At 61.6% G+C, this 23,818-nt stretch overlaps 1 protein-coding gene across 1 annotated transcript in view; it reads left to right on the forward strand.

The window, feature by feature from the left end:
• Nucleotides 1-7,012: 7,012 nt before the first annotated feature.
• Nucleotides 7,013-23,818, forward strand: part of NOL4L (nucleolar protein 4 like) — a 57,639-nt gene continuing 40,833 nt past the window's right edge. Inside the window, exon 1 of the mRNA XM_068416119.1 lies at nt 7,013-7,321. Within this exon, the coding sequence (XP_068272220.1) occupies nt 7,013-7,321 (309 nt within the window). The remainder of the gene's footprint in view (nt 7,322-23,818) is intronic.

Here is a 23,818-nt window from a genome sequence, read left to right on the forward strand (position 1 = left end):
GCACCAGCGAACCTGGTCAGGGACGGCCCCGAGCAGCACAGACCATGCTGGGCACCCAGCCAGGCCGGGAAGGGGACGGGTGAGCCACAGGGACGAGCACCCACTGCTGAATTAACAGCAGTGTCAAAGCGTTTACACTATTGGGAGGTGGGACGCAGCCGGACCGAAAAATAGCTGGTGTTTCCTTACCCTGCTGCTGCACAGGTTTCCAGGATTCAGCCCAGAAATACCGTCACGAGGGCCCTCGTGCCCACCAGCACCCCGAAAATTAAACCCAGCTTCTCCCCGGAGCCCGGAGGAGCAGGCAGCCCCCCCCAGGCACAAGGTCTCTGCTGCCTCCTCCCTTCCCACCAGCCAGCGACTCCTTTAAGCACGAGCATTTAAATGTGTTAAGGTAAAGGCCAGACCCCCACCTCGCAGTTCCCTTCTGAAGGGACTGCTCCCCCCCGTGCCAGCCAGCCCAGGGGTCCCGCAGAGGCAGGGGGGGTCCCGCGGAGCCCACAGCAAGCCCCCGACCTCAGAGCAGCGTACACAGGCTCATGGGAAAGCCCCATCCAGATGTTTGCAGCTGCAGACGCTGCTGGAGCGTGCCCATGGTGAGGATTTCAAAGGAGGTCGGGGGACCCGGGGGGGACAGCCCAAGCAGATGTGCCCAGAGGGACGGGTCACACCTGGAGGGACGGCGACAACCCTCTCGGCTGGCCGAGCAGGACAACCCCCCTGCCTGCACACAGGCACAAGTGTGAGAGGTCACAGGAACACAGTTTCACTTCCCAAACTGTAAGACTATTTCTGGTTCACATCACTTCCCTTCTTGTCCTCTGCCACCCAGCCAAGGAGAGCCCCAGCTTGCAGCGGGCACCCCGTCCCCTCCGGGCTCGCCTGGTGACAGCTCGTACCGCCTTCCCGCAGCCTGGCCTGGAAATCTGGGGTCTCCCCGTTGGGTTTTTTCTTCTTTCTCCTGAAGAAAAAAAAAGCAGAGAAGGGTAAATTTGCTGATCTTGAAGCTGTGGGAGATGTGGCATCATGTGCAGTCGCAGAGGATGTGGGCAGGTGCCATCAGCCTTCCCCACGCAGCTCTGGAGCTGCAGCTCAGTCCTGATCAGCAGCTCCTGGCTGCTCCCGTCCCGGGCTCCCACACAGCCCTGGCAGCCGCCGGGTATTTCGGTCCCACCGCGGCGCCCAGGCTCCTGCCTCCCTCAGCGGCTCTCCCCCCCCCCGCACACCCCTCCGGAGCCAAGCTGGAGGCAGAATAAGAAGGTGGGAATAATGTCTGTGATCTCCACAAATCCCCGCTCGATCTGTGCCTCCAGCTCCTCTGCCCGTGGCAGCCCCAGGCCCCTCCCCAGCGAAAGCCCCTCCAAGCAATGTTTGGTGCTGTGACACGGACAGAAATCCAAGAGGCTCCAGAAGGAATTCGCACTCTTTGCTGGCCACTCTTAACTGCTTTGACTTATTATCTGACCTGGATCTAAATTAGGTTTTGATTAAAGGCAAGAATAATTCTACTTGGGAAAAATCTCATTGTTTAGGTTGAGAGTGAGCAAAAACTGCAGGAGAATTAAAACTGATTTCTCACTTTGGGGACAGAGACCTCGCACGGTGCCCAGAGAGGCAGCCGCGCTGTGCCGTGTCACTCACAACCCGACCGAGCTCCCTTCTCTCCCCAGTTCTCCTCTGAGCTCGCTCCTGCAGGCACTGACAGCTCCGATGGCAGCTCAGCATCTCATTTCAAGCACGGATTTATACATAGTCTGTTTATCCGTTCCTGTGCCAAGGTGGTGCCGTGGCTTAGCCCGTGTCCCTCCCTGGTGTCCCTCGCCGGTTGTCCACAAATGCGTCTCTCTGGGCACTCGTTTGGCGGAGGTTGGTGAGCTGAGCCGCCTGTCAGACACCCTCCTGCTCCTGAGTGATCCAGCAAACTCCCTCTGCACTAAGGCTTGGGCTAAATCCGCTCAATACGGCTAACGAGGTGCAGAGAGCAGCCCAGAGCTTCACCAGGGCCTCCACACCTCCTGGTGTCTCTCTTGGGATGAGTCTCCTGAGACAACTTGGGATCATTCTCCTTCTTCTTGACCACATCCCGTTGGCGGATCACAGCCCCCCGTTGGTGGATCACAGCTCCTGTTGGTGGATCACAGCTCCTGTTGGTGGATCACAGCTCCTGTTGGTGGATCACAGCTCCCCTCGCCCAGCCCCAGCTCCCCCAGCCCCCTGCCCCGCCGAGGCACAAGCAGAGGCTGAGGCTCGCTGTGCTCGTGGTGCGAGCGTCTTTCTCCCTCCTGGCCGTCACTTTTAGGGTTACCCCCTAAGGCACAGCGCTTCCCTCGCCCCTCTCTTCAGTCTGTGCCTTCCCAGGTGTTTCTCCTCCAAAGAGGCACCCGGTCCTTTGCATACACAAACACTCTCTGTGGTGATAAACTCCCTTGGTTAGCTGTGAGGTGGGTAAAAATGATCTGGTTTTATCAGTCTGGATGACTCGTGCTTCTGTTGAGCATCCCTTTCTCTTGTACCTGGAGAGGGGACCTCTAAGCACACACCATGTACCTCCTCTGGACACTCTCCATGCTACAGAGGCACCTTCCCTTCAGCTCCCGTCTCAGCCAAGCTCCCCTGACCATAGAATAGAATCACAGACTGGTTTGGGTTGGAAGGGACCTTAAAGACCATCTATTTCCAACCCCCCTGCCACAGGCAGGGACACCTTTCCTCTAGACCAGGTTGCTCAAAGCCTCATCCAACCTGATATTTCCAATTAAGCATTTTCTAGGCATCACAGTCACCGATTCCTGATGTCCTTGGTTTTATGTAAGCGAAACAATAATCACAAGCCAACACAATAGTCCAGGGTCTGGGATGCCCCTACTTGAAAAAATGTTACAAAGAGAACTAATGTCTCGTTTGTATTTGTTGGAAGTTACTAAGAACAACTTTTATTTATATAATATAAATAGCAGCAGACCTGGAGTTACCCTGTTTGCCTGTGAAGCAGCCTGCAGCAGGCACCCTGTGCCCTACAGCACCCAGCATCTGTCACCCAGGACCGACAGTTTCAGGTCCAGCGCCCTCAAACACCTCCACTTTTTTTTTCCCTATCTTTAAGGACAAGAGCGGCCGCAATCTCATGTGTTATAATCTGGCATATCATGAGATTGCTCATGCAGTGCGAGTTCAACCCTTGATGAATCCGTGCTGGATTGGGACCTAAAACATTGACCTGAACGCTCAGCCGACCACCACGCGTGGCCCCTCGCACCTCCCCGAGCCCCCTCCGCCAGCTCCTTCCCCTTTCCTGCGACAGACTCACGCCCTTCAGCTCATCTCTCACTCTGCAAAGCATCGTTCATGCCAAGGAGAGGTGTCTATTTATCATTAAGGAAAATATAATACTTATCACCCTGCTCTGGTGGAGCCAATGTGTGATGGTCACCACGATTTGGCAGCGGTAAAACCCAAACTGGTGCCATTCACGTGAAAATATCCAGGTTGAAGGGATGTGCAATCATCTCCTCAGCTTCAAACGGGTGGGCTGAGGGAGGAGAAGGCTTCTGCCCATGCTGCCAGTGGTGCGAGAGGACCTTCCCTTTGCCCTTGGCTCCTGAGGGGTTGAACTGCAAGGTGGGGAGTTCAGTGGTTACCACAGCCGGGAGGTCTGACCACAGGGAAGGAGGGAGAACCCCCCTGGGCAGAGCAACTCCGCAGCAAACGCAAAGTGTCTCCTGCAAAGCAGCTGGACTCCAGCGCCGAGCGGACAGCCCGCTGCCACCACACCTCCTACAAAGCGTCTTCACAGAGTCCTCGTGGGAAATCCCACCCTCCCCTGTGGCCACCCCGTGTGCCAGCCGCGTCTGGGCACCCAGTCCAGCTGGTTGCTGCTCCACGCCGTGCAGGCGGGATGCCCACACACTGCAGCAGGCTGGGAGCTGAGCCTGGCTTCATCCCCAAAGTCTTTGTGAGAAAGTCGCCCTCCAAGCCCCAACTGAGCAGAATCTCCTCCTCTTTTCTGCCATCGCTGTCCTACCCCGCCACTGCTCCTTGCAGCAGCCCCCGAGAGCGCTGGGCTCCCCCGGCTGCCTGAGCCGTGGAAGGATGTCCATCTTCTTCTTAGTGGTCAGCAAAAATACTGCAGCGCACTAGCAAGTTCCTGTAGGCAACCTGTGTGGTGTGGCAGAAAAACCCGACCCAGGAAGACTGTCTGTGCTCCCCAAGCCCCCCTCCAGCAGCATCATGTTGGGCCCAGTGCGAACTGGACAGTGACACTGGGAACTTTTTGAGAGGTGTCCAGAGATCCAGTGGGGTAGAAAGGGTCAACGTGATTTATAGCGGCATATTTCAATAATTAATTTCAACGCTGCAGTGTCACAGCCATCCCCTGTTTGCACCGTGCCCCCTCCGTCGTGGCTAACCCACGGCTCAGTGCCTGCAGCGCTCAGTTGCCACCTCGGGGAGCTGTCGGACGGGCACAGCGCGGCTGGCACGGGGCGAGGAGCAGCGAAGAAAACAGCCCTTCAGCCAGTGAAGTGCCTTCACCTTCCCCCAGCCCCGGGCGTGTGGCACCGCGGCCGCCTGTGTGCCACCGCCACGCCCTGCACCTCCAGCGCCGGCCTCAGAAACTCCCTGACACATCAAATTCCTCTGCCAGGTTCCCACCGGCTCCCGGCTCCTGCATCTGCATCCTCACGCCGGCCCTACCGCTGCCAACGCGGGCAGCCCTCAGTACGCACCGCTGCCGTGCGCCCAACCGGCACGGAGCACGCGTGTGGCACCGCTGGGCGGGCACGGAGCACGTGCATGGCACTGATGGACAGACAGAGACCACATCTATGGCACTACGGACAGACTGGGAGCACGCATGGCACTGATGGATAGGGGGCACACATGTGGGACTGACAGACAGACTGGGAGCATATGCGTGGCACTGCCAGGTGGGTGTGAAGCACGTGTGGCACCGATGGACAGACCAGGAGCACACATGTGGCACTGCCGGGTGGGCATGGAGCACACACGTGGCACTGATGGACAGGGAGCACATGTGTGGCACTGGTGGACACACCAGGAGCACATGCGTGGCACTGCCGGGTGGGCATGGAGCACATACATGGCACTGATGGACAGGGAGCACACGTGTGGCACCGATGGACACACCAGGAGCACACGTGTGGCACCACCAGATGGGCGTGGAGCACACACGTGGCACTGATGGACGGGGAGCACACGCGTGGCATCGATGGACAGACCAGGAGCACACGTGTGGCACTGCCAGGTGGGTATGGAGCACATACATGGCACTGATGGACAGGGAGCACATGCATGGCACCGATGGACACACCAGGAGCACATGCGTGGCACTGCCAGGTGGGTATGGAGCACATACATGGCACTGATGGACAGGGAGCACACGCATGGCACCGATGGGCACACCAGGAGCACATGTGTGGCACTGTCGGGTGGGTATGGAGCACATACATGGCACTGATGGACGGAGAGCACACGCGTGGCACCGATGGACAGACCAGGAGCACATGCGTGGCACTGCCAGGTGGGTATGGAGCACATACATGGCACTGATGGACACACCAGGAGCACACGTGTGGCACTGCTGGCTGGGCATGGAGCACACACATGGCACTGATGGACAGGGAGCACACGCGTGGCACTGATGGACACACCAGGAGCTCACACGTGGCACCGGAGAACAGAGTGGGAGCACACGCGTGTCACCACCAGCACCACAGCACACGCGTGTGACCGCCGGGGAGACCCAGAAGCCGCAGCTGCCGCCTGGGACGGGCGGCCCCGCGTCGCCCCCGCGCCAGCTGTGACCGCCACCACCAGAGACCCCTCAGAGACGGAGCAGCGGGCCCGTGGCCCGAGCCCCCCCCCCGCAGCGGCGGGACAGCCCCCGCCGCCCCCCGCGCCGGCCCGCGGGGACGATGCTCGCCCGGCTCCTGCCCAGCGACCGGGCGCGCAGGGAGGGCGGGGGCGGCCGCGGGGGGGAGCGGAGCGAAGCCCCGGGGCCGGGGTCCGGCCTTTTGTCTCCCGCTGCGGGGCCGGCCGGATCGCGGGCTGCCCCGGGGCGCGGTGCGGGACAAGCCCCGGCCGCTACGGGCGGCCCCGGCCGAGGGCGCCGCGAGGCGATCCCGCTCCTCCCGCCTCCGTCCCGTTCGTTCCAGGCCGTGCCGGCGGCTGCCCGGACCCCGGCTCTGCCGCTGCCCCCGCGGCTCCTCCCCGGTTCTGCGGCGGCTCGGCAGGTGCCCGCCCCCCCCAACCCCCCCCCCCCCCCGGGCCCGTCCCGCCGCACACGTGCGCCCGCGCCCCGCCGGCCCTTTGTCTGGGACCGGCACCTGGACCCGCGACCCCCGGCACCTCCCCAGCTCGGCCGGGCCCCCCCGCCCCTCCCCGCTCCCCGGCCCGCACGGGCCGGGGAGCGGGGAGGGGCGGGGGGGCCCGGCCAAGCGCATCCCACCGGCAGCGCTGCGGGGAGCAGGAGGACCGGGGCGGGGGGGGGACGGTGGCCCCGGGGCGGGCGGGCCGGGGGACCGGGGGGGCCCCGGCGGCGGCGCGGCCGCTCTAACAGGTGGGATCCCGCTGAGAGGAGGAGGCGGGCGGAGGGGGGGGGCGGAGGAGGCAGGGACGGGCGGGCGGGCGGAGGGAGGGAGGGGAGGGAGGGAGGGGGACGAGCCGGAGCCGCCTGTGATCCTGTGACAGGAGCGGCTGCTGCTGCTGGCGCCGCCGGTGCCTCCCTCCGCCCGGCGAGCCGGGTCGCTGTCCGAGCCCCGGCGGCCCCCCCCCCCCGCCCCGCCAAGGCCACCCCCGTCCCTCACCCCCTCTCCCCGCTCCATCCCGGCCGTCGCCCCCGCAGCCCGTCCCGGGCCGCGCCAGCGCCGGCCGGGCTCGCCGCGCCGCCCCGGCTGCCCCTCCGCCCGCTCCGGGACAGGGCGCGGGGCCGGGCGCTGCCGCCACCGCCGCCGCCGCTGCCGCCGCCGCCGCCGCCGCCGCCGCCGGCCGGGCGATGCCGAAGCCGCCGCTGCTGCTGCGGGGGAGCCGCCCCGGGGACAGCGAGCTGGGGCGGCAGTTCCGGGACTGGTGCCTGCGCACCTACGGGGACTCGGCCAAAACCAAGACGGTGACCCGGAGCAAGTACCAGCGCATCGCCGAGGTGCTGCAGGGGGGATCCGGCTCCGGCGGCGGCTCCGGCGGGGGGGAGAAAGGCAAGTTCCAGTTCTGGGTCCGGTCCAAGGGCTTCCGCCTGGGAAACGGCACCAGGGAGGCGACGAAGATGGGTCAAGTGGTGGTATATGTGCCGGTGAAAACGGGAACGGTTAGTGCGCTCCGTGCCCCGGGGGCTCTGTGTCTGTCTGTCTGCCTGCCTGTCCGTGTCTGTCTGTCCTCCCTGGGGGTGCGGGCGGGAGGGGGGGGGGGTTTGCCCGGGGCGGGGGCGGGCACCCCCGGGGCCCCTGTCCGCGCCACCGCCGCGCCGGCCCTGTCCCGTCAGCACCGGGCGGCCCAGCCCCGCCGCGCCGCCGGCCGCCGGGAGCGCGCATGCCCCATGCGGGGCGCGACGCGGGGCCCGGCCGCTCCCGCAGCCCCCGCCGCTCCCGGGGCACCCACCGCGCCCCCGCCGCCCCGACCCGCCCGGGATGCGGATGGCGAGAGGCGCCCGCCCGGAGCCTCGCACCTTCCGCCGCCCCCCCGCCCCCGGTCCCCGTCCCCGTCCCCGTCCCATCCGGTGCGGTCGCGTCCCCGGGTGCTGCCGGTGGGGGAAGCGGGGGGAGGGGGGGGGGCGGCGGTGCCCCGCGCCCGCTGCCGTGCACCTGCCCCCGCGGGAGGGAGGGGGGGGGCGGCCCGCGCCGCCGCCCGGTGCGGTCCCCGCTGCCCCCCCCCCGCCCCGTCCGATCACGTTCGCCCGGCATTTCCCATCCGCCCCACGGCCGGGGACAGGTCTGCAGTCAAGGGCAGAGAGCGGCGGGGAGGGGGCGCCGGCACCCCCCGCCACCCCCCCCCCCGCCGCCACCGCCGCGCCCTGCCCGCCCGCCGCGCCGAGCGGAGCGGAGCGGAGAGCCCGGCCCGCTGCGGCTCGCCCGGCCCCGGCGTCCCGTGGCGCTGCAGCCGGTGCCCCGGGGCGGGGGGGGGGTGTGGGATGCGGGCAGCGGCAGAGCCCGGATTAGGGCAGCCCCCCCCCCTCCTCCGCCCTCCTTGCCCGCGGGCCGCCGTCCCGGGAAACTCCCCCGCCGGAGCCTCATTGTTCGGCTCCCCGCCGGGCCGGCGGCGTGGGGCGCACCGGCCGCCTCCCTCCCTCCCTGCCCGCTCCCTGCCTGCTGCCTCCCCGCCCCGCCGCCGCCCGGGGCTGCCCCGCCGCCCCATTGTTCCCGTCCCGAGCGCTCCCCGCTCCCCGGAGCGGAGGGAAACGCGCAACTTTGGTGGGGTGGCGGACCGGTGCCCCCCCACCCGGGCAGGGGGGCAGAGCGCGACCGCGCTCCCCCGTCCCCGCTGCCCCCCTGTCCGGGTGGGGGGGGACCGGCCCATCGGGCACAGAAGGGCTCCGGGAGGGATTTATTTTATTCCCCCCCCCCCCCCGTCCCTCCCCTCCTCTCCCCGCTGCTGCTGCTGCTGCTGCTGCCGCTGCTCTAAAGGGTGCAGTGTTTTCTGTGCACACACAGACTCCAGCATTGATGTGGCTGGAGGATGCTTCCATTGAGGGCAGCCCATCTGTGGCAAATGCTTCTAAACGCACTATTTACCTCCCATCTGGTCTGCCTTATTATTGGGGGGAGGGGGAAGGGTCATTATTTCTCCCTTTCCCTTCGTGGTGCTCAGAGGCGCCTTTCTTTCTCCCCTTGCAGCCCCCCTCCCCCATGCCATGCCCCAAAAAAATTCCTTGCAAATTTTTTTTTTCTTTTTTTTTGGAGACCTCTTCGCAGCTCTCCTCTCCCGCTTCTCGCCCCCACCCCAAAGAGCCCCCGCCGAGGGCGGGTGAGGAGCGGTACCCCCTTCCCAGCTCAGCGCTTCCCCCGGGTCCTCTCCATCCAGCCGGCGACTCTATCCCAGATCTTCCGAATGCTGCAGAGTCATGGTACCCCAGAGAGGCCGAGCCAGACTCCCTCGACCCTGCCGCTAGCTAGACGCCCCCTCCCCTTTGTCCGGGAGGGAGTCCCCAGGGTCAGCAGCTCAACGAGGCTGGCGCAAGCCCGCGTATTCCCAAAGGGCTTCTGCACAGATGAAGTTTCAGCCAGGAGCGTGGCTAGGCCCCCGCGTGCATCTTCCGTGGCGGAGTCCCTGCAGGCTCCAGAGAGGAGAGAGATACACCCAGGCTCCCGTAACCCAAGGAACAAAAAGCCGGCGTGCCCCCGGGGGACGGCTGCGTTTTCCGAGGGGCAATAGCGCTTATTTCCCAGAGCCTGCCCGACACGCAGGGCTGGGGACGCTTTACCCAGCCCCTGGCTGTAGGGAAGGGCGGTCACTGCGCTCCCCAAAATCCGCTGGCACCGAGTCTGTAGCAGTTGTTGCCTCCTGGCCCCTCTGTCCCGGCCCTCCCCAGCCCCACCGTGCCCCTCTCTGCTGGGAATCCCGTGGACCCTCTCAGACGGGTGCAGTTGCTGCGCTTTGGGTTTGCCTGAAGTGGCTCTCAAATTTAGAGGTAACTTGACAGGGATTTTCTTGAGCTCCTGATAATTCCGTGCTCTCCCCGTCCTCGGTGGTTTGGGCTGGGTTTGTGGGTGTATTTCATTTCTCTCATGCATGCAGTCAAATAATAATTCACGAAGCTGATACGAGCTCTTTGCTCAGCAGTGCAGCCTGTATTCTGGTTTAACGCCCGTTCAGCCGCTTTTCCCAAACGCTTCTGGAGTTGCTCTCTCCTGGCCGTGCTCCTCAGCAACCTGATACCGCTCGCCCTTCTCTGAGCACATCTGCCGGAGAAGCACCGCGCTTGGGACTGTCCCACGGCCGGAGAGACGGGGAAAACACGCGGGGGGAGGCGGGGGGGGCACGCCGCGCTGCTGTGTCTGCAGGTCGCTACAGGAAACCCGAGGCACGGGGAGCGAAAGCTGGGAGAGGTGGTGAGGAGCGCGTAGAGGGCAGCAGTGGGGATAAGGTCTTTCCTTCCCCTGGCAGGGCTGGGGCCGCTCCTCCTCTGGGGAAAAAAAAAAATAATAATCCCAAACGCAAAAAATAATAATAACCCCCCAGCAGCAACGCGGCGGAGCGGTTCCTTTTGGCTTACGCATCCTGAGCTGGTTTGTGTGTTTTCTGCGCATCTGTAGCGAAAACGTAATTAACGCGCGGTTATTATTTTCTCTCCTGAGTAACTTTCCCTTGCCCTCCTCCAGGCCTCTCATCAGCACAGGCCTAATCAGATTTGGGTGGCTTGAGAGCTGGGACTGTGCACTGAGAAGGGGGCATCTGCCTTAGGTGGTGGCCAGAGCAGATGGTGGTCTTCTCAAAGAATGCACTGGGAATAGGAACAGCAGTGCGGACGGATGTCTGGCACGGAGGCTGTTCAGATTTCTTTTTCCCAGATGAATGTCCCAAAGATGCTGGACATTTAACACATACAATTAAAAAAAAACCCTGTGCAGATAAACACTGGAGGTTTAGCAGTGTAGGACGTTGCCTGACAGCCCTATTCACGTGCGGGCTGGACGCTGCATCCTTTGGGTCAGGGAGTTGGAAAAAAACGCGTTTAGGCTGTACTGAGGAGGAGGAGGAGGAGGAGGAGGAGGAGGAGGAGGAGGAGGAGGAGGAGGGCAGCTTTGTGTGCTATGGCAGCACAGACAATGGATCCAGCCCAAAGTGCCCAGATCTGCCCTTCTTTGACGTGGCTAACGCACGCTAAGGTGTAAAACACCTCGTTATCCACGGACTGGACCGGACCCCGGCACGGGATGCGCTCTCCCTCCTCCCCAGATCTGCTGAGAACTGTGGGAGAATCTGCTCGTGACAAGGCGCTAAGATGCAGTTCATTACAATCTCGTGTCCCTCTTGTCCTGAGCGTTTAGCATCATTTAGACAGTCTTTCTCGTACAAACGCGGAGCGAGATGGAGACGGGGCGCAGGGAAAGGGACAGCGCTTTGGTGACAACGGGGATGCAGAGGCAGGGCGTGCAGGGGGGGTTCGCCTCAGCCTTCGGCTCGGGCATGAGCCGCGGGAGCGGTCGTGCACACGCCGTACATCAACGCCGTCCTCGCCGTGCGCGGTGGGAGCTTGTCACGGCCCCGGCGCGGGGGCCGGCCTCGCAGGACGGATTGGTCCTGGCAGCGCGGTGCCGGCCGCAGGGCTGCGGGGTGAGGCCGGGGAAGGCTGGCGTCAGAGCGGCCCTTCGGGGACGGCGTGGCCTCTGCAGCGCTGGTTTGGCTTCCCCGCTGCCTCCCTGCGCCCGGCCGAGCTGGCACGACGTTCTGGGGTGCTTGTAGGCGTTGCGGAAGGGCTGAGGATGTTTGCGCGGGTGGGTTGCTGTTGTGCAAGTACAGTTCACCTGTGCTGGCTCCCCCGGAGCCAGATGTTCGAAATTATTTCACAATTGTGCCTGGGGAGACTCACCCGAGGAACGGTGCTACGGGGGGGGAGCGCTATGGAGAGAACTGATGGGACCAAAAAGCGAAATGGACGGAGGCCGTCCACCGGCAGCAGGAAAAGCATCCCCGGGGACACCGGATAGATCTCACGATCCAGCCTGTCCCTAAATACATTTTAGGTCCGGAGAGAGGGAGCGTTGTGCTGTGAGAGCCGCGGTGCCAGGCCTCAGGACAGCGGCACAACGCCCGAGCTGAGGAGCCGGGCATGGAGGAAAGATGCTGCTCCGGCGGCTAATAGAGGCTGCCTTTTTCCTGGTACAAGTACCCTTCAATGCCCATATTCAGTGCCCCCAAAAGCTGCACATCTATAACCTCTAAGAACATTAGTCAGCAGAAGGTTTTTCACTGTGTGAATAACCACTTAGACTTTCTGTGGACTTGAAGTGATAAAAAAAAATAAATCAAGACCATTCAGAAGAGCCTTAGACAAGGCAAATGGGCCTGAGGGTATTATCTGAGAAATTGTCTATTACCTCTATAGCACAAGCCTTGCTTAGAGCATACAGAGCCTTCACCTGCTCCGGAACAGCCCACCCTGAGCACGTGGGCAGCACTGGCTGAACCCACGGCACGTTTATGTTTAAATGTGCACTTAGGAGACTGGCACGACGCTGGCCTGGGTGCGTGGTCCCATCTAACCCAGTCTAGCGAAAACCTCCTACATCAACATCCCTGCCAGATTCAGCTCCAGATTTGCACACCATCAGGAGCGGTTTTTACTTCTGAAGCAGCTCGTGGAGTCCCAGCAGTGATACCCGGTCCTCTGGGCCTGAGAGCAAAAGCCTCCAGTGCCTTTGTAAGGTGAATTTAAAGAGCTCTGATGACCTGCAGTTACACAGACTGGCAGAATGAAGTTCCTCGCCGAGCTGGGTGCAGGAGGGCTGGCAGCAGAGCCCCTTCCAGCTCCTGCCCACTCCCACCCCTCCAGGACAGCCTGATGAAGCCACTTCTAGGGCCACTGGCCCAGGTTGCCCAGAGAAGCTGTGGCTGCCCCCTCCCTGGCAGTGTTCAAGGCCAGGTTGGATGGGGCTTGGAGCAACCTGGTCTGGTGGAAGGTGTCCCTGCCTGTGACAGGGGGTTGGAACTAGATGGGCTTTAAGGTCCCTTCCAACCCAAACCAGTCTGTGATTCTGTGTAAGGGGGGAAACTGTTATCCAATTCAGTCCTTGCTTTTTTTCCTGCCACGACTACAAGCCTGATGATAAGGCAGCCCCCACCGCGGTTGTTAGGAGTGTGGTACGGCACGTGTGGTGCAGCTCCGGTGGGAGGTAGCACCGTCCCCAGACAGCCTCCGCCTCAGGGACTGGACTCGATGATCTTCGATGTCCTTTCCAACCAGAACAATTCTATGATTCTATGGTTGGGCTTTGGTCGCTGGTGCTTGGGAGACCTGGAGTCACATTGGCAAAGGTCCCGCATCCCACCACTCCTCCCGGTCCCCTGGTACGTGTCTGACTGAATGGTTCTAAAAGAATAATCTGTCTGCCATCTACGCTGTACATCCTGCGTGATGCCAGAGACATCGACGGCGTGGCTGATCCGAGAGGAACAGCATTTTTCCGATAACTTCCATCCAAAAGTTACCTCCCTCACCCCCCAATTGCTTTCAGGTTTGTGGTTCTTGGCAGGTATTGCTCTGCAGAAGGTAAAAATGCAAAATGGCAGGGAAACCTCAGAGGCGTGGAGGGGCGTCCATGGGGTGTCCGTTCCCCCAGCCCGCACGGACCCGCTGGCTTCCCAAAGCCTTGTCTGCATCGCTGTGACAGAGGAATGCGTATTCAGATCTCTTCCTTTAGTGCAAATTAGCAATTACCTTCCCCTGGTCTTGTATTAGCTGTGCCCACCTCTAAAGAATTGCATCGAGACGGGCCAAAGCCGCCACTGAGTTTCGGGGTCTGGTTTAATTAGCTGATTGTAGTGAGGGCAGGTACCTGTTGGCCAACATCGTCACCGTTGTTGGAATGCTGCTGACCTCCACTGTCATGGCTGGTGCCAAAAAGTAGCAGTTTATTTGAGGAGAAATAGCTGCAGACGGTGTGTGCGTGTACATGGGAGCAGACAGCAGGAGCAGAGGTTTGGCGTAACGGCTTCTTGCCTGCGTGTCCAGGGTGAAGGCAGCGGGTGCTGGAAGCTGAGGCTGGTCGTGCCTCACCAGCGCGGTTTGGGGCCGTTCCCAGAGCATTGGTGGGGAACGCGAGGTGCTGCGGGCACGTTCCCCACCTGTCCCTGCTCTGCTTCGGCTCGGTAGCCCAGAAGGACAAGTTTGCCTCCAGCACACTGGCAGAGGCAACGCTGGCGGCTCCGGTGCCCCCGTTCCTCGCTGAGAGGGAGGGGGGCTGTTCGGGGGAAGATGGGGTAACTCGGTCTCTGTGGCTCGGAGTTTGGGCTTCCCGGTTGCCAGGGGTGGTGAGGGGTCTGTGTTCTGGGAGTCTCTGGGCTGAAAAGGAATTGACTCATTGAGCCACCCTCCAAAAAAAAAGGAGAATGAAGTTTGGGACTCCTGGCTTGGCTCGCGTTTGAAGGAGTGATCTCAAGGCAAACCCCAAGTCATTCACTCATCCACACTGCCGAGACATCCAAAACCTTCTGGGTTCTGTGCTGGTGCCCAGTTGCCGGCAGGGTGTTCCAGTTTGCTGTCTCACAGCACTGGGACAAGCAGCCAGCCCATGGACCTCGTCCCTTGGGGACACGTTCGGGTTTGTCATCCCCATCACCAGTTTGGATGCCGGTTTTGCAGCTCCCTGCGCCGGGGCTGGGCTGGGAGGAGGCCTGCCCGCTCCCGCTCACCTGCATCCAGCAGAAAGCCCTTGAGCTGGTGACAAAGGTCTGGATGTGGGCTGGAAAGTACGGTCCTGTCTCTTAGCAACTGGTTCCTACCTCTGAGCTCTCGGAGCCGCGTGTGGGACAGAGAGCATCAGTCACGCTCCCGCTGCAGCAGCGGCGCGCCGAGGAGGGGATGGGGGAGCGGCCGGCTCCAGCCGCCGCCAAGACGCTTAGAGAAGCTCAGGCATTTCTAACACAAGCAGTCATCTGTGAGTCCTAATCAAAGCTCCGGTTTAATTGCTTTCCTCGTGCCCTTCTCTGCGCGGCGAAGGGAGCGCGGATTGGCTGCCGCGGCGGCCGCCTGCCAGCCACCTCGAGAGGCTGCTCCGCACTGCCCCGGCTCTGCCGGTCACAGGGTGGGGACCGGGGAGGGAGGAGGAAGAGGGAGGACACGGCCCATGTATTTCTAGAAAAATTAGATGTCGTAGGGGCCTTCCCTGAACCGCTCTGCGCTGCACCTGGGAATCCCCTGTCCCTCGTACAGACGTTCACGTCGCTATTTTCTCTCTCGGTGCTCGGTTCTGCTGTTTCACCCTCGTGTTTCCTCCTCCTAACCAAAAGCAACTCCTCTCTGGTGAGCGTTTCTCAGAGGCTCCCTTGCCAAGCACTGTTTCATAAACATTTTCACGAATCCTCCGCTTTGTCCTCCTAATTAACCATCCAATTGGCCCCCAATGGAGCCTTCACCTCTCCTGTGAAGATCCCGCTTGCACAGATTATAACCTGTCAGCTGCCAATTTATTCCTCACGCAGAAGGCAGGTTATATTAATTATCTGGCTTCCCTGCCCCGCTTGGTTTGCCCTCCCTTTCTTCTGCTCCCAGTAGCATCCCTGTTTGGAGACACAGGCTCACAGAAGACGGAGGGGACCCAGATGTGAAGCGGCTCCGTGTGACCCGTGTGTCCCAGCTGCGGTGATGTGGCAGTTAGACCAGATGCAACGGGATGTTGCTGGCCTGTGTCAGACCCGGGAGAGAGGTCTCTGTGGATGGATTACCATGACGGAGTGTTAAAGAACATACTCGACTTCTGCTCCCCCCATGTGTAGTCTCAATCAAAAGCTCAAAAAAAACCCCTTGGCTGTCCCAGGTTAGTGGAGAATCAGTCCTTCCTGGGCGTTCACAAGTCAGAGCTCGGATTTTGGAAGAGTTGGGGACCACCCTGTGTGGTTATGGTGGAAACATCCAGAATACAGAGGGGGTTCACGTGAGTACAGGGAGAGACATAGCAGATTGCCATCAGCATCTCTCCCCCACGCCCCCCCGAGTCCCTGTACGGGACCCCCCCCCCCTTGCAGAGCCGCGCGTGCAGCCCAGGACAAACGCGTGCGGTGACAACGGCAGGCGCCTGCTCTCACCGAGGGCAGCTGCCCTGTGTTTCTCTGGGTTCGTGTATTGAGAGCGGGGCTGATGGAGTCCAACACGACTGTCGTGGTTCGGCACCGTCCGCATTTAAGGCACGCGATCCCGGGGAGCAGCAGCAAGCGACGTGGAGGTGCTCAGGTGTAAAGCAGGAGATCGGCATTTCCAGGCTCCAGCGCCAGGGACAGGCTGTGCTGAAGCCACCGCGGCGCGGCACGGCTCGAGTCCTGCAGTGCCCTTACCTGGCGAGGAGGCTGGGTTTGGGGAGGGGAGGGCGTTTTACCCCCCTCGAACGGCTGCTGAGCTGTCAGCAGTTTCCTAGAGGCACCTCTCGCTGTTCCTGTGGGAGTCTCTGGCTGTGGCCCACTTATTCTGAATTGCCAGGGACAGGGAGGTGGCACCAGGGTGCCACACACCCAGGGCTCAGCCTCAGCCCGGCCTGACCTGCATTCGCTGTAGCATCATTTGTAACTTATTTTACATAATTTTGCTTGCCACTGACAAGCCGAACTGCTGCTGCTGCTCTGTGCCTCCTCCTCCGTAGTTTCATTTTGACATCACTGTGTCCGCGCTGTGGGTATGACGATGTCACACGGCTGCCCTAACGCTGCTGGGTCTGTTCCCAGGAAGAGAGGGGTCACCTTGCTGTGACAGGTGACCTCATCACTTGCTACAATGCCTTGTCCCCCTCCAACCTGAAGGATTTTGCTTTGGTGGTGATCTTTATTAGATTAGTGCCTTGGCGCTGTGGAGATCGCTCACAGTGATAAGTTACTTCAAGGAAGAGCCAGCTCTGAACATGTTCTGAGTTTGTGTTATATTGTCAGTATTTTTTAGCTTTCTTTCATGATGCTGTGGAATATAAGGGCTCTTCTAACTCTAAATGCAGTCTGCCATTTCCCCCCCTTTTTCCACCCCTGCAGCATGCCCCCCCAGATCACCTAAACCAAGGTCCTAATGACATTAAGCAATTGCTAGCCACCTTTACAGGTTTATTAAAAAAACCCCAACACTCACATTTTAACTCTACCTATTTCAAAATAATAAAAAATACTGCAACATTATAATAATCCCCAAATAACGATGTCCGTGATACCTTCCCTGTTGGCAAGCCACAGTGTGACACCCCTCCCGCACCGGTCCTGGTGCTCTGCAGAGCCAAGCAGCGCAATGGTTCCCAGATGGCGGGTGGGAAGGCCCCAGCCCCAGGGGAGTGTGTCCCAGGCAGGTCAGTCGGGTGCTCTGCTCACGGGGTCACAGCAGCTTTTCTCACCAAGCCCAAGAGGAAGGGTGCTCCGAGGGCAGCTTAGGCTGCTCCACAGCACCCAGGATTTCGTTACCCTTGGAACAGCCTCTCCTGCCCTGTCACCCTGCCCGCAGGCAGCACGGCGCAGGCAGGGCACCGCCGGCTCCCGGCTCGTTCCGGGCAGGCGGGCGCGCAGTCACGGTTGTTGGGGAGCGCTGCGTTTGCTGGGGATCCGGCTGCTCCTCCGGCTGGCCCCACCGGCACGCGGCCCGGGGCTCGCAGGGAGGCAGCTCCGCTCTCCTGCACGGTGCAAAATGTCCTCTGCCTCCCGCGCAGGGCAGGCCTCCGAGCAGGCCTCCGAGCAGGCCTCTCTGCCCGGGCAGGCCCAGGATGGGGGGCAGCCCCGTTCCGCAGGGGAGCAGCCACCCACCAGACCCCGCGCCCACCACGGCCCCTTGTCACCAACCAGCCAGGCGCCCCGCAGCAAAGCCCCCCGCAGCAAAGCCCCCCGCAGCAAAACCCACAGCCCACCTGGGCCCTCTGCGCAGCTGGAGGCCCGGCAGCCATTTCCAGGCTCGCCCCTCCCAGGCCGCCGTGTTTTCATTCCCAGGCCTGGGAGCCGGGAGAGGAATAAGCCGAGGTCAGAGCAAAGGCCTGGACCCATCTCGACAGCTCAGCTGCGGCTGCTGAAAGAGCAGCTCGCTCGTCAGAGGCGCCTGTCCCCCGCCGAAAGACATACACCTCAGCTTTGTTTGCCATCTAAAAATAATGCGCCCGGCTCCCCCTCACAAGGAAGTATTTACTTTGCAAAAAAAAAAAAAAGTATTGTGTACAGTTCTGGGTAGAGAAACAATGCGAATGCACCCAGCGCAGGCTGGCGGCCGGGGCCTCGGGCATGCCTGTCCGCCGGCTCCTGGCCTGAGTCAACGCGTAGCTTTGGGAAAATGACGACTTCTTTGTGCTGTGGTTTCCCCTGGAGAAATGAACTCTCCTGGGCTGGAGTGAAGCTTGTCTGATTAGAAGAGCCGGGGCTGTTTTTACTGCAGTGAGGAGGACTGTAGCTGGAAGTGCAGGATGGGGCTTCATGTTTGCTTGGTGGTTCGTGTGAAATGACATGTAAATGCTTAGCGCAGAGAAACATCATCAACATTTCAGCAACTGCTTTTCCCCCGTTTTTCAACCAGAAAAATTTCCCGGCAAAATATTTCCAGGAGAAAAAAAGAGCAAGATGTGTGAGAGCATTTCCCATATTCTTCTGATGGGTTCTTTTTATTAGAGCAATACAGCTGATGTTGTTCTCAGCCTAGCATTTCCCCAGTGCCTATTTCTAAGGCATGCACTGTGCCCGTGGCGGGAGGGACAAGAGGAAGAGGGAAGTTTGAGGAATCTAGCTCTTCTCTCTCCTCGCAGCATTAGCAGAGGGAGCCTGCTGTGGTTTAACATATCCCCCGCAAAAGCTGCTTTCATCCTACACCTAAATACCATGAGGAGTGAACTTCCTAAAGCCCTGGAGAAGTCTAAATATAGAAGCCAATCAAGGGCTGACTTCCCAGAGATGAGAAGTACCAAGAACAGTTTCTTCATCAAAAGTTGTAAGAGTCCATATTGAAATAAAATGTCTGTTTCGGTACCGAAGCCTGGGCAGAAGCAGTAACTGCAGAGGTGGGCTGTGCTCCGCGCGTGCTGCTCCGTGTGCCGGCGGTACCCGGGAGGCAGCCGGGGAGGCGGTGGGCTGCCCGGGGAGATGGACGCGAGGTGTCATCTCTGCAGCACCTGATGGGGATGTCTCTGACGGCACGGCAGGATTTCATCCCTTGCTCTATGTCGCAGTTTCCATCCAACTGCTTTTTCCTGTGCGCGTCCGCTCCCCGTTACAGCTGGTAATTTTTTTTCTAAAGAACAGAAATTTCCGTAGAACAAAACACAAGTTGTAGGAAATTAGAAAGGCTTAAAGAGAAAAGAGCGGCAGAGCGCTTCAGATGAAACACAAACCCAAGCTTGCTAACCTCAAAACAGGTATGTGACGGCACCTTTGCGCGTGCAGCAGAGGGAACCACCGAGGGCTCACAGCGTGGGCGCGGGACGGCCGATTGCCACAGAGATAGCGCTGCCGGGCAGGGGTGGGGACCCCGCGGCTGTGCCCAGCGCGGGACCAGGGAACCTCAATCCTGGCCCAGCTGGGGGACGGCAGCTGTGCCCCGTTGCTGGCAGGCGGCTGGAACACAGGCAGGGCGAATGACACTGCCTCTCTCCTGCATGCGAGGGAGGTGACCTTGAGGGGCAGCTGGCCCCAAACCTCCCGTTCGTGAGTCCCGGGGAGGAGGGTGATGGTGGCCCTTCCAGACAGCAGCGGGAAGTTAGAGTTTAACGTACTGGGAGGGGAGATGCTGCGGTTGGGAGATACAGAGACGAGTGCTTTCATGTGGGAAGTGCGAGAAGAGGCGGGGGCTGAGGGTCTGCTCGCTGGCCAGAGAGCAGAGGGCAGCCATTATCAGGCAGGGCTCTGCCGGCAGGAAGCGGCTTTTGACTCACAGGAAGCTGAATTCGGCTGGTATCAGCCCCTCGCGCAAAGGCCAGGGCAGCGTTTTATCTGCCGTTGAACACAGCAGATGGGGAAGCAGTCGGTGCTCCCTCCCATCCCGCTTCTGCTCCAGCACCCCCCTGCCCGATGGCTCTCCCGCGTGCCCCCCTCTGAAAAGGGATGCGTCTCTGTGGAGCAGCGCAGCAGGGGCAGCTTGCTGGGCCCCAGGAGAGCTGCCAGCCCCGCTGGAGGAGGCAGAGGTTGCCTGTGCCAGCCGGTGCCTGGGTAGAGCCAGGACCCTCCAGGCTGTTGAGCCCAGCCCGGGGCAGGTACGGGGTCCTACAGCAGTGCCCACCCCAGTCGGTCTGAAGAGGAGCTGGGAGCACTCAGGCTCTGCAGAGATGGCTCCCTGGCTTGCAGCTCAGATTAAACCCTCCCAGCTTCTCCCAAATCAGAGAGTCCGAGGTGGGGAAGGGCTTGCAGGGATGGGGAGCCCTTTGCGTGGAGCTCGCTGCTCATCCCTTGGCCTCTCTGCAGAGCTGCCCCGGGCTGGGAGTCTGGTTTCGCGCGGGCTGGTGGCAGCTCGCAGGGGCTCGGGGTGGAGGTCACCGCGGGGCAGCGCCGAGGGGATCGCATGGCAGCTGCCGGCCTTGGGTCTGCTGCTCTGTGGAGAGCCCAGTTCGCTTGTCAGTGCTGCAGTTCAGCTGCGACTCCCTCCGATTATGACAGTTCTCACACGCCGGGAGGCTGAGGAACGGCTGCGGGGGCCTGCGGAGACCCAGCGGGTCGCAGGGAGCAGGAGGGAGCTGGCTGGGTGGGGGAGGCTGGCCAAGGACACGCGTGGGTGCTGCTGTGGGGCCCTAAGGCCGGGCAGGGCCGTGGGGGAGACACGGCAGGGCTGCCGTGGGGGGGCTCGGGTGCCGAGAGGAGCCAGCTGGGGCCGCCTGTCCCCGGGGCCCGCTGGGCACAGGGGTCTGTGGGGAGCGGGACCCCGGGCGCCTGTGGGGCGGGGGGGCTGCCCGCAGCCAGCGGCCCGGGCATGTCGCGGCGCTGCCCGCGGCCTGCGGCCCGGCGTGGGGGGGCCCTGCCCGCGGCCGGGCGGGGCCCTGCGGGGGCAACCGGGGCGGGCGTGCGGAGGAGCCGGCGGCGGCCCGGCCCGGCTCGGGGGAGCGGATTACCGCCGGCAGCGCGGCCCCGCCGGTTGCCATGGTTACCCCGCTACCTGCCGGCGGGCCTCAGCCCGGCCCGGGCGCCCCCCCCGCTCCCCGCCCGCCGCGGCAGATGTCACCGCCGCGCCCGGCCCCGGGCCCCGCCGCCGCCGCCCGGGCCCCCCCCCGGCCTCCCCGGCCTGTCACACCGAGCCGGGCCGCGGAGGGCGGAGGGGAGAGGGCGGGCAGGGGCAGCCCGCGGCGGGCCGGGCCGTGCGAGCGGGCCCCGGGGGCCGAGCGGGCCCTGCGGCAGGCGCGGGGGAGGGCGGGCAGGGCCCGGGCGGCTGCCGAGAACAAAGGTGCCAGCGCCATGGCCGGTCCCCAGGCGTGTGGTAGCGCTGCCCGTCCCGTGCCTCACCCCAGACATCTCTGCCTGACATGGCTGACACCCCCCGGTGCTCTTCACCGGCCACGCCGGCCTTGGTGGTGACGGCCACAGCTCCCCGGGCACGGGGCGTGAGGTGGCCCCGGCATAAAGCAGCCACCCCCGGCCCGAAGCAGCAACCCCCAGCACGGGTCCCGGCTAGAGACAGAGCCCGGCTGCCCCAGAGCAGGAGGTGCCTGTGGTGCGCAGGCAGTGGAAGGTCAGGGAGCCGAGGGTGCCGGGGTGGCCTGGGTCGGGGAGATGGAGCGGGGGGGCCTGGGAGATGCAGGGGGACGGAGGCACTGGGGCTGTGCACGGGGCTGGAGGGCGCAGCTGGAGGGGGCTGACACGGAGGGCAGGGGGACGTGGGGCTACAGGGGCTCGTGAGGTGTGAGGAGGAGGCAAGTGGAGAAATGTGGGACTGGAGGAGACAGGGAAAACAAAGGACAAGGAGGAGGAAAGAGACGTGATGGGGAGCCTGGAGGAGAGGAGGTGAGAGGAGGGAGAGCGCTAACAGCGCTGGGAAGGTGGGGAGGAGGTGGGAGAAAGGGGGGCAAGACTTGCGGGATGGGGTGCGGGAGGAGATACTGGGAAGGGGGAGGGACAAACTAATGCTGGGCGAGTGTAGGGAGCACTGGGGTGCCTGTAAGGTGGCAACAGGGCTCCCTCTCCTCAGGACCTGAAGTGCCGCCTGCTTCCAAGCGCTTATGTCAAGGCTGAGCTTTTCTCCTGAAATCTTTTACTCATTTTGGGGGCAGGTGGCTTCCAATAAAGCCCCAACACCAAGAGGGGGTAAACACATCCCTTATTCCCATCCTTCCCAGCTGGATTTTTACTGTTTTTTAAACCTAAGGGGTTTTAAGCTGTTCTGAGATACTACGGGCTCTGACTCATGCCTTGAATACTCCTGAGCAATGCTGGGCGTGGAAGGAGGAACCAGAGGGGCGTGGGCGCTCTGAGAGGTAGTCTGTAGCACGTGTGTCCTCTTAAATCCTAGGTCAACATTTGGTTATATTGCCAGATATAAACCTCGGTAATCCTAGAAGCCCTGACTTGATACAGCTTCTTATATCCAGTGGCTTTGAGACCGCTTGCATCTCACCTGCTTCCCAGAGCTAAATAATCGTCATGGGGAGAGAAGTCACAAGGCAGACGAGGGGATGGAGATCCGTGAGGAGTCAGGGGAGGGTGTCTGCGGGGAATGGGATGTTGAGGAGGCAGCTCCAGCCCCCCACATCCAGCCGGGGTGGAGAGGAAGGCAGCGTGGGATGAGCAGAGAGGCTGTAGCGATGCCCAGACCCTGAGGTTACCTTAACTGCATCCATTGTGAAACCGAGGAGGAAATAGGGAACTGCTGGCCATGCAGGGAGGAGGGTATTGGGTGGGATGGCCCTGGAAATAGTGATTTGCGTACGGGGTTGGTTACAGCCTTAATTTTGAGGGCTCTGCTTGTTGCGTCTGACTGTGCTTTTCTCCTGATGCGTTTTCCTTTGTCCTGTTTCTGTAATTATCCTCATTTCAACCCTGCTCTGAGGATTATTGGTCAGTAGGAAGCCTCCTAATGCCAGCTCCTCCTTGGCAGGGGAATACCCATGCCCTCGATTAAAGCGAAACTCCCCGAACGGTGACAGCAGAAATTAGCTCTATCTTCCTCAAAGACACTCCCCGGGGCGAAGTTTCCCGGCCCCCGCCACGGCAGCCCTGCCACCCTGCCCCTTGTGTTCGCTCTCAATATTCCCTTTGTTACAGCCACCTTTATACACGGCTCAGGGCTCCCCGGGGAAGGCAGCGGTGGTTTGTGTTGGAAAATCCTCGTGCCCGTGTCCCGGGGAGCACAGTGACCTGTCCCACTGCAGCCCGTGCCCAGCACGGGCAGCCTCTGCTCTGACATTGGGGTGCGGAGCATTAAAAAGCTGCTTCCCCAAGAGGTTGGGTAGTCTTCAGCAGAAGGCAGTCCCTCTAAATGATTGATTTTTGAGAGTCCCTTGACTGGTGGCTTAAGAGCAGCATTTATTCAATCTATAGACCATATAAGATACACAGAGCCCAACCACCAATAACAACAGAAAATGAAGGTCAGGAGACGGGGTGTTCCCGTTGCACACAGACCTCTGCCAGCCTCCCCCTGCACTCCCAGAGGCGTCAATGTGCGTGAAAAAGGTAGTTTGCAGGTCATGGAGGTGCGCAGTCGCTGCTCCCCAGCCTGGTGTGTACCGCTGCATCCGTGCCTAGCATATACGTATGCATATATAATATATATATTGTTGCATACGTACAGCTGTCTATGCAATAATGGCATTTTTTCAAGGAAGCAGCTAAGCGACCTCCCTTTTCGGTCCCCCCAGCCATTAGAGCAGCCACCGGCTCCCTCCCATTAGCACTCCCCGCTCTGGTGCTTTGTGCCCGAGCGCCGTTAGCAGCTGCCGGGTACCAAAGGCGGCCTCCCCTTCCCTGCCAGCGTGAGCTGACACCGTTGGTGCCAGTCAGCTCGGAGGAGCACTGCTCCCCATACTTCCCACTCCCACCAGTCTGTCACCACTGCCGAGTGGCAGAATTACTGCCTCCTGCTCTCCGGCACATCCTGACACACAAAGAGCTGTGCTGCTGCTGCCAGCGCTCAGCTGCTCTGCGTGTGCGGGAGAGGGAGGGTGCCTTGGAAAGGTCAGCGCGGGGAAGGAGGGCAGTGCTGTCTCCTTCCTTTAGGGGCCGTATCCTGGCGTTG

The sequence above is a fragment of the Nyctibius grandis genome, chromosome 19 (assembly GCF_013368605.1).
Source record: "Nyctibius grandis isolate bNycGra1 chromosome 19, bNycGra1.pri, whole genome shotgun sequence".
Lineage (NCBI taxonomy): Eukaryota > Metazoa > Chordata > Aves > Nyctibiiformes > Nyctibiidae > Nyctibius > Nyctibius grandis.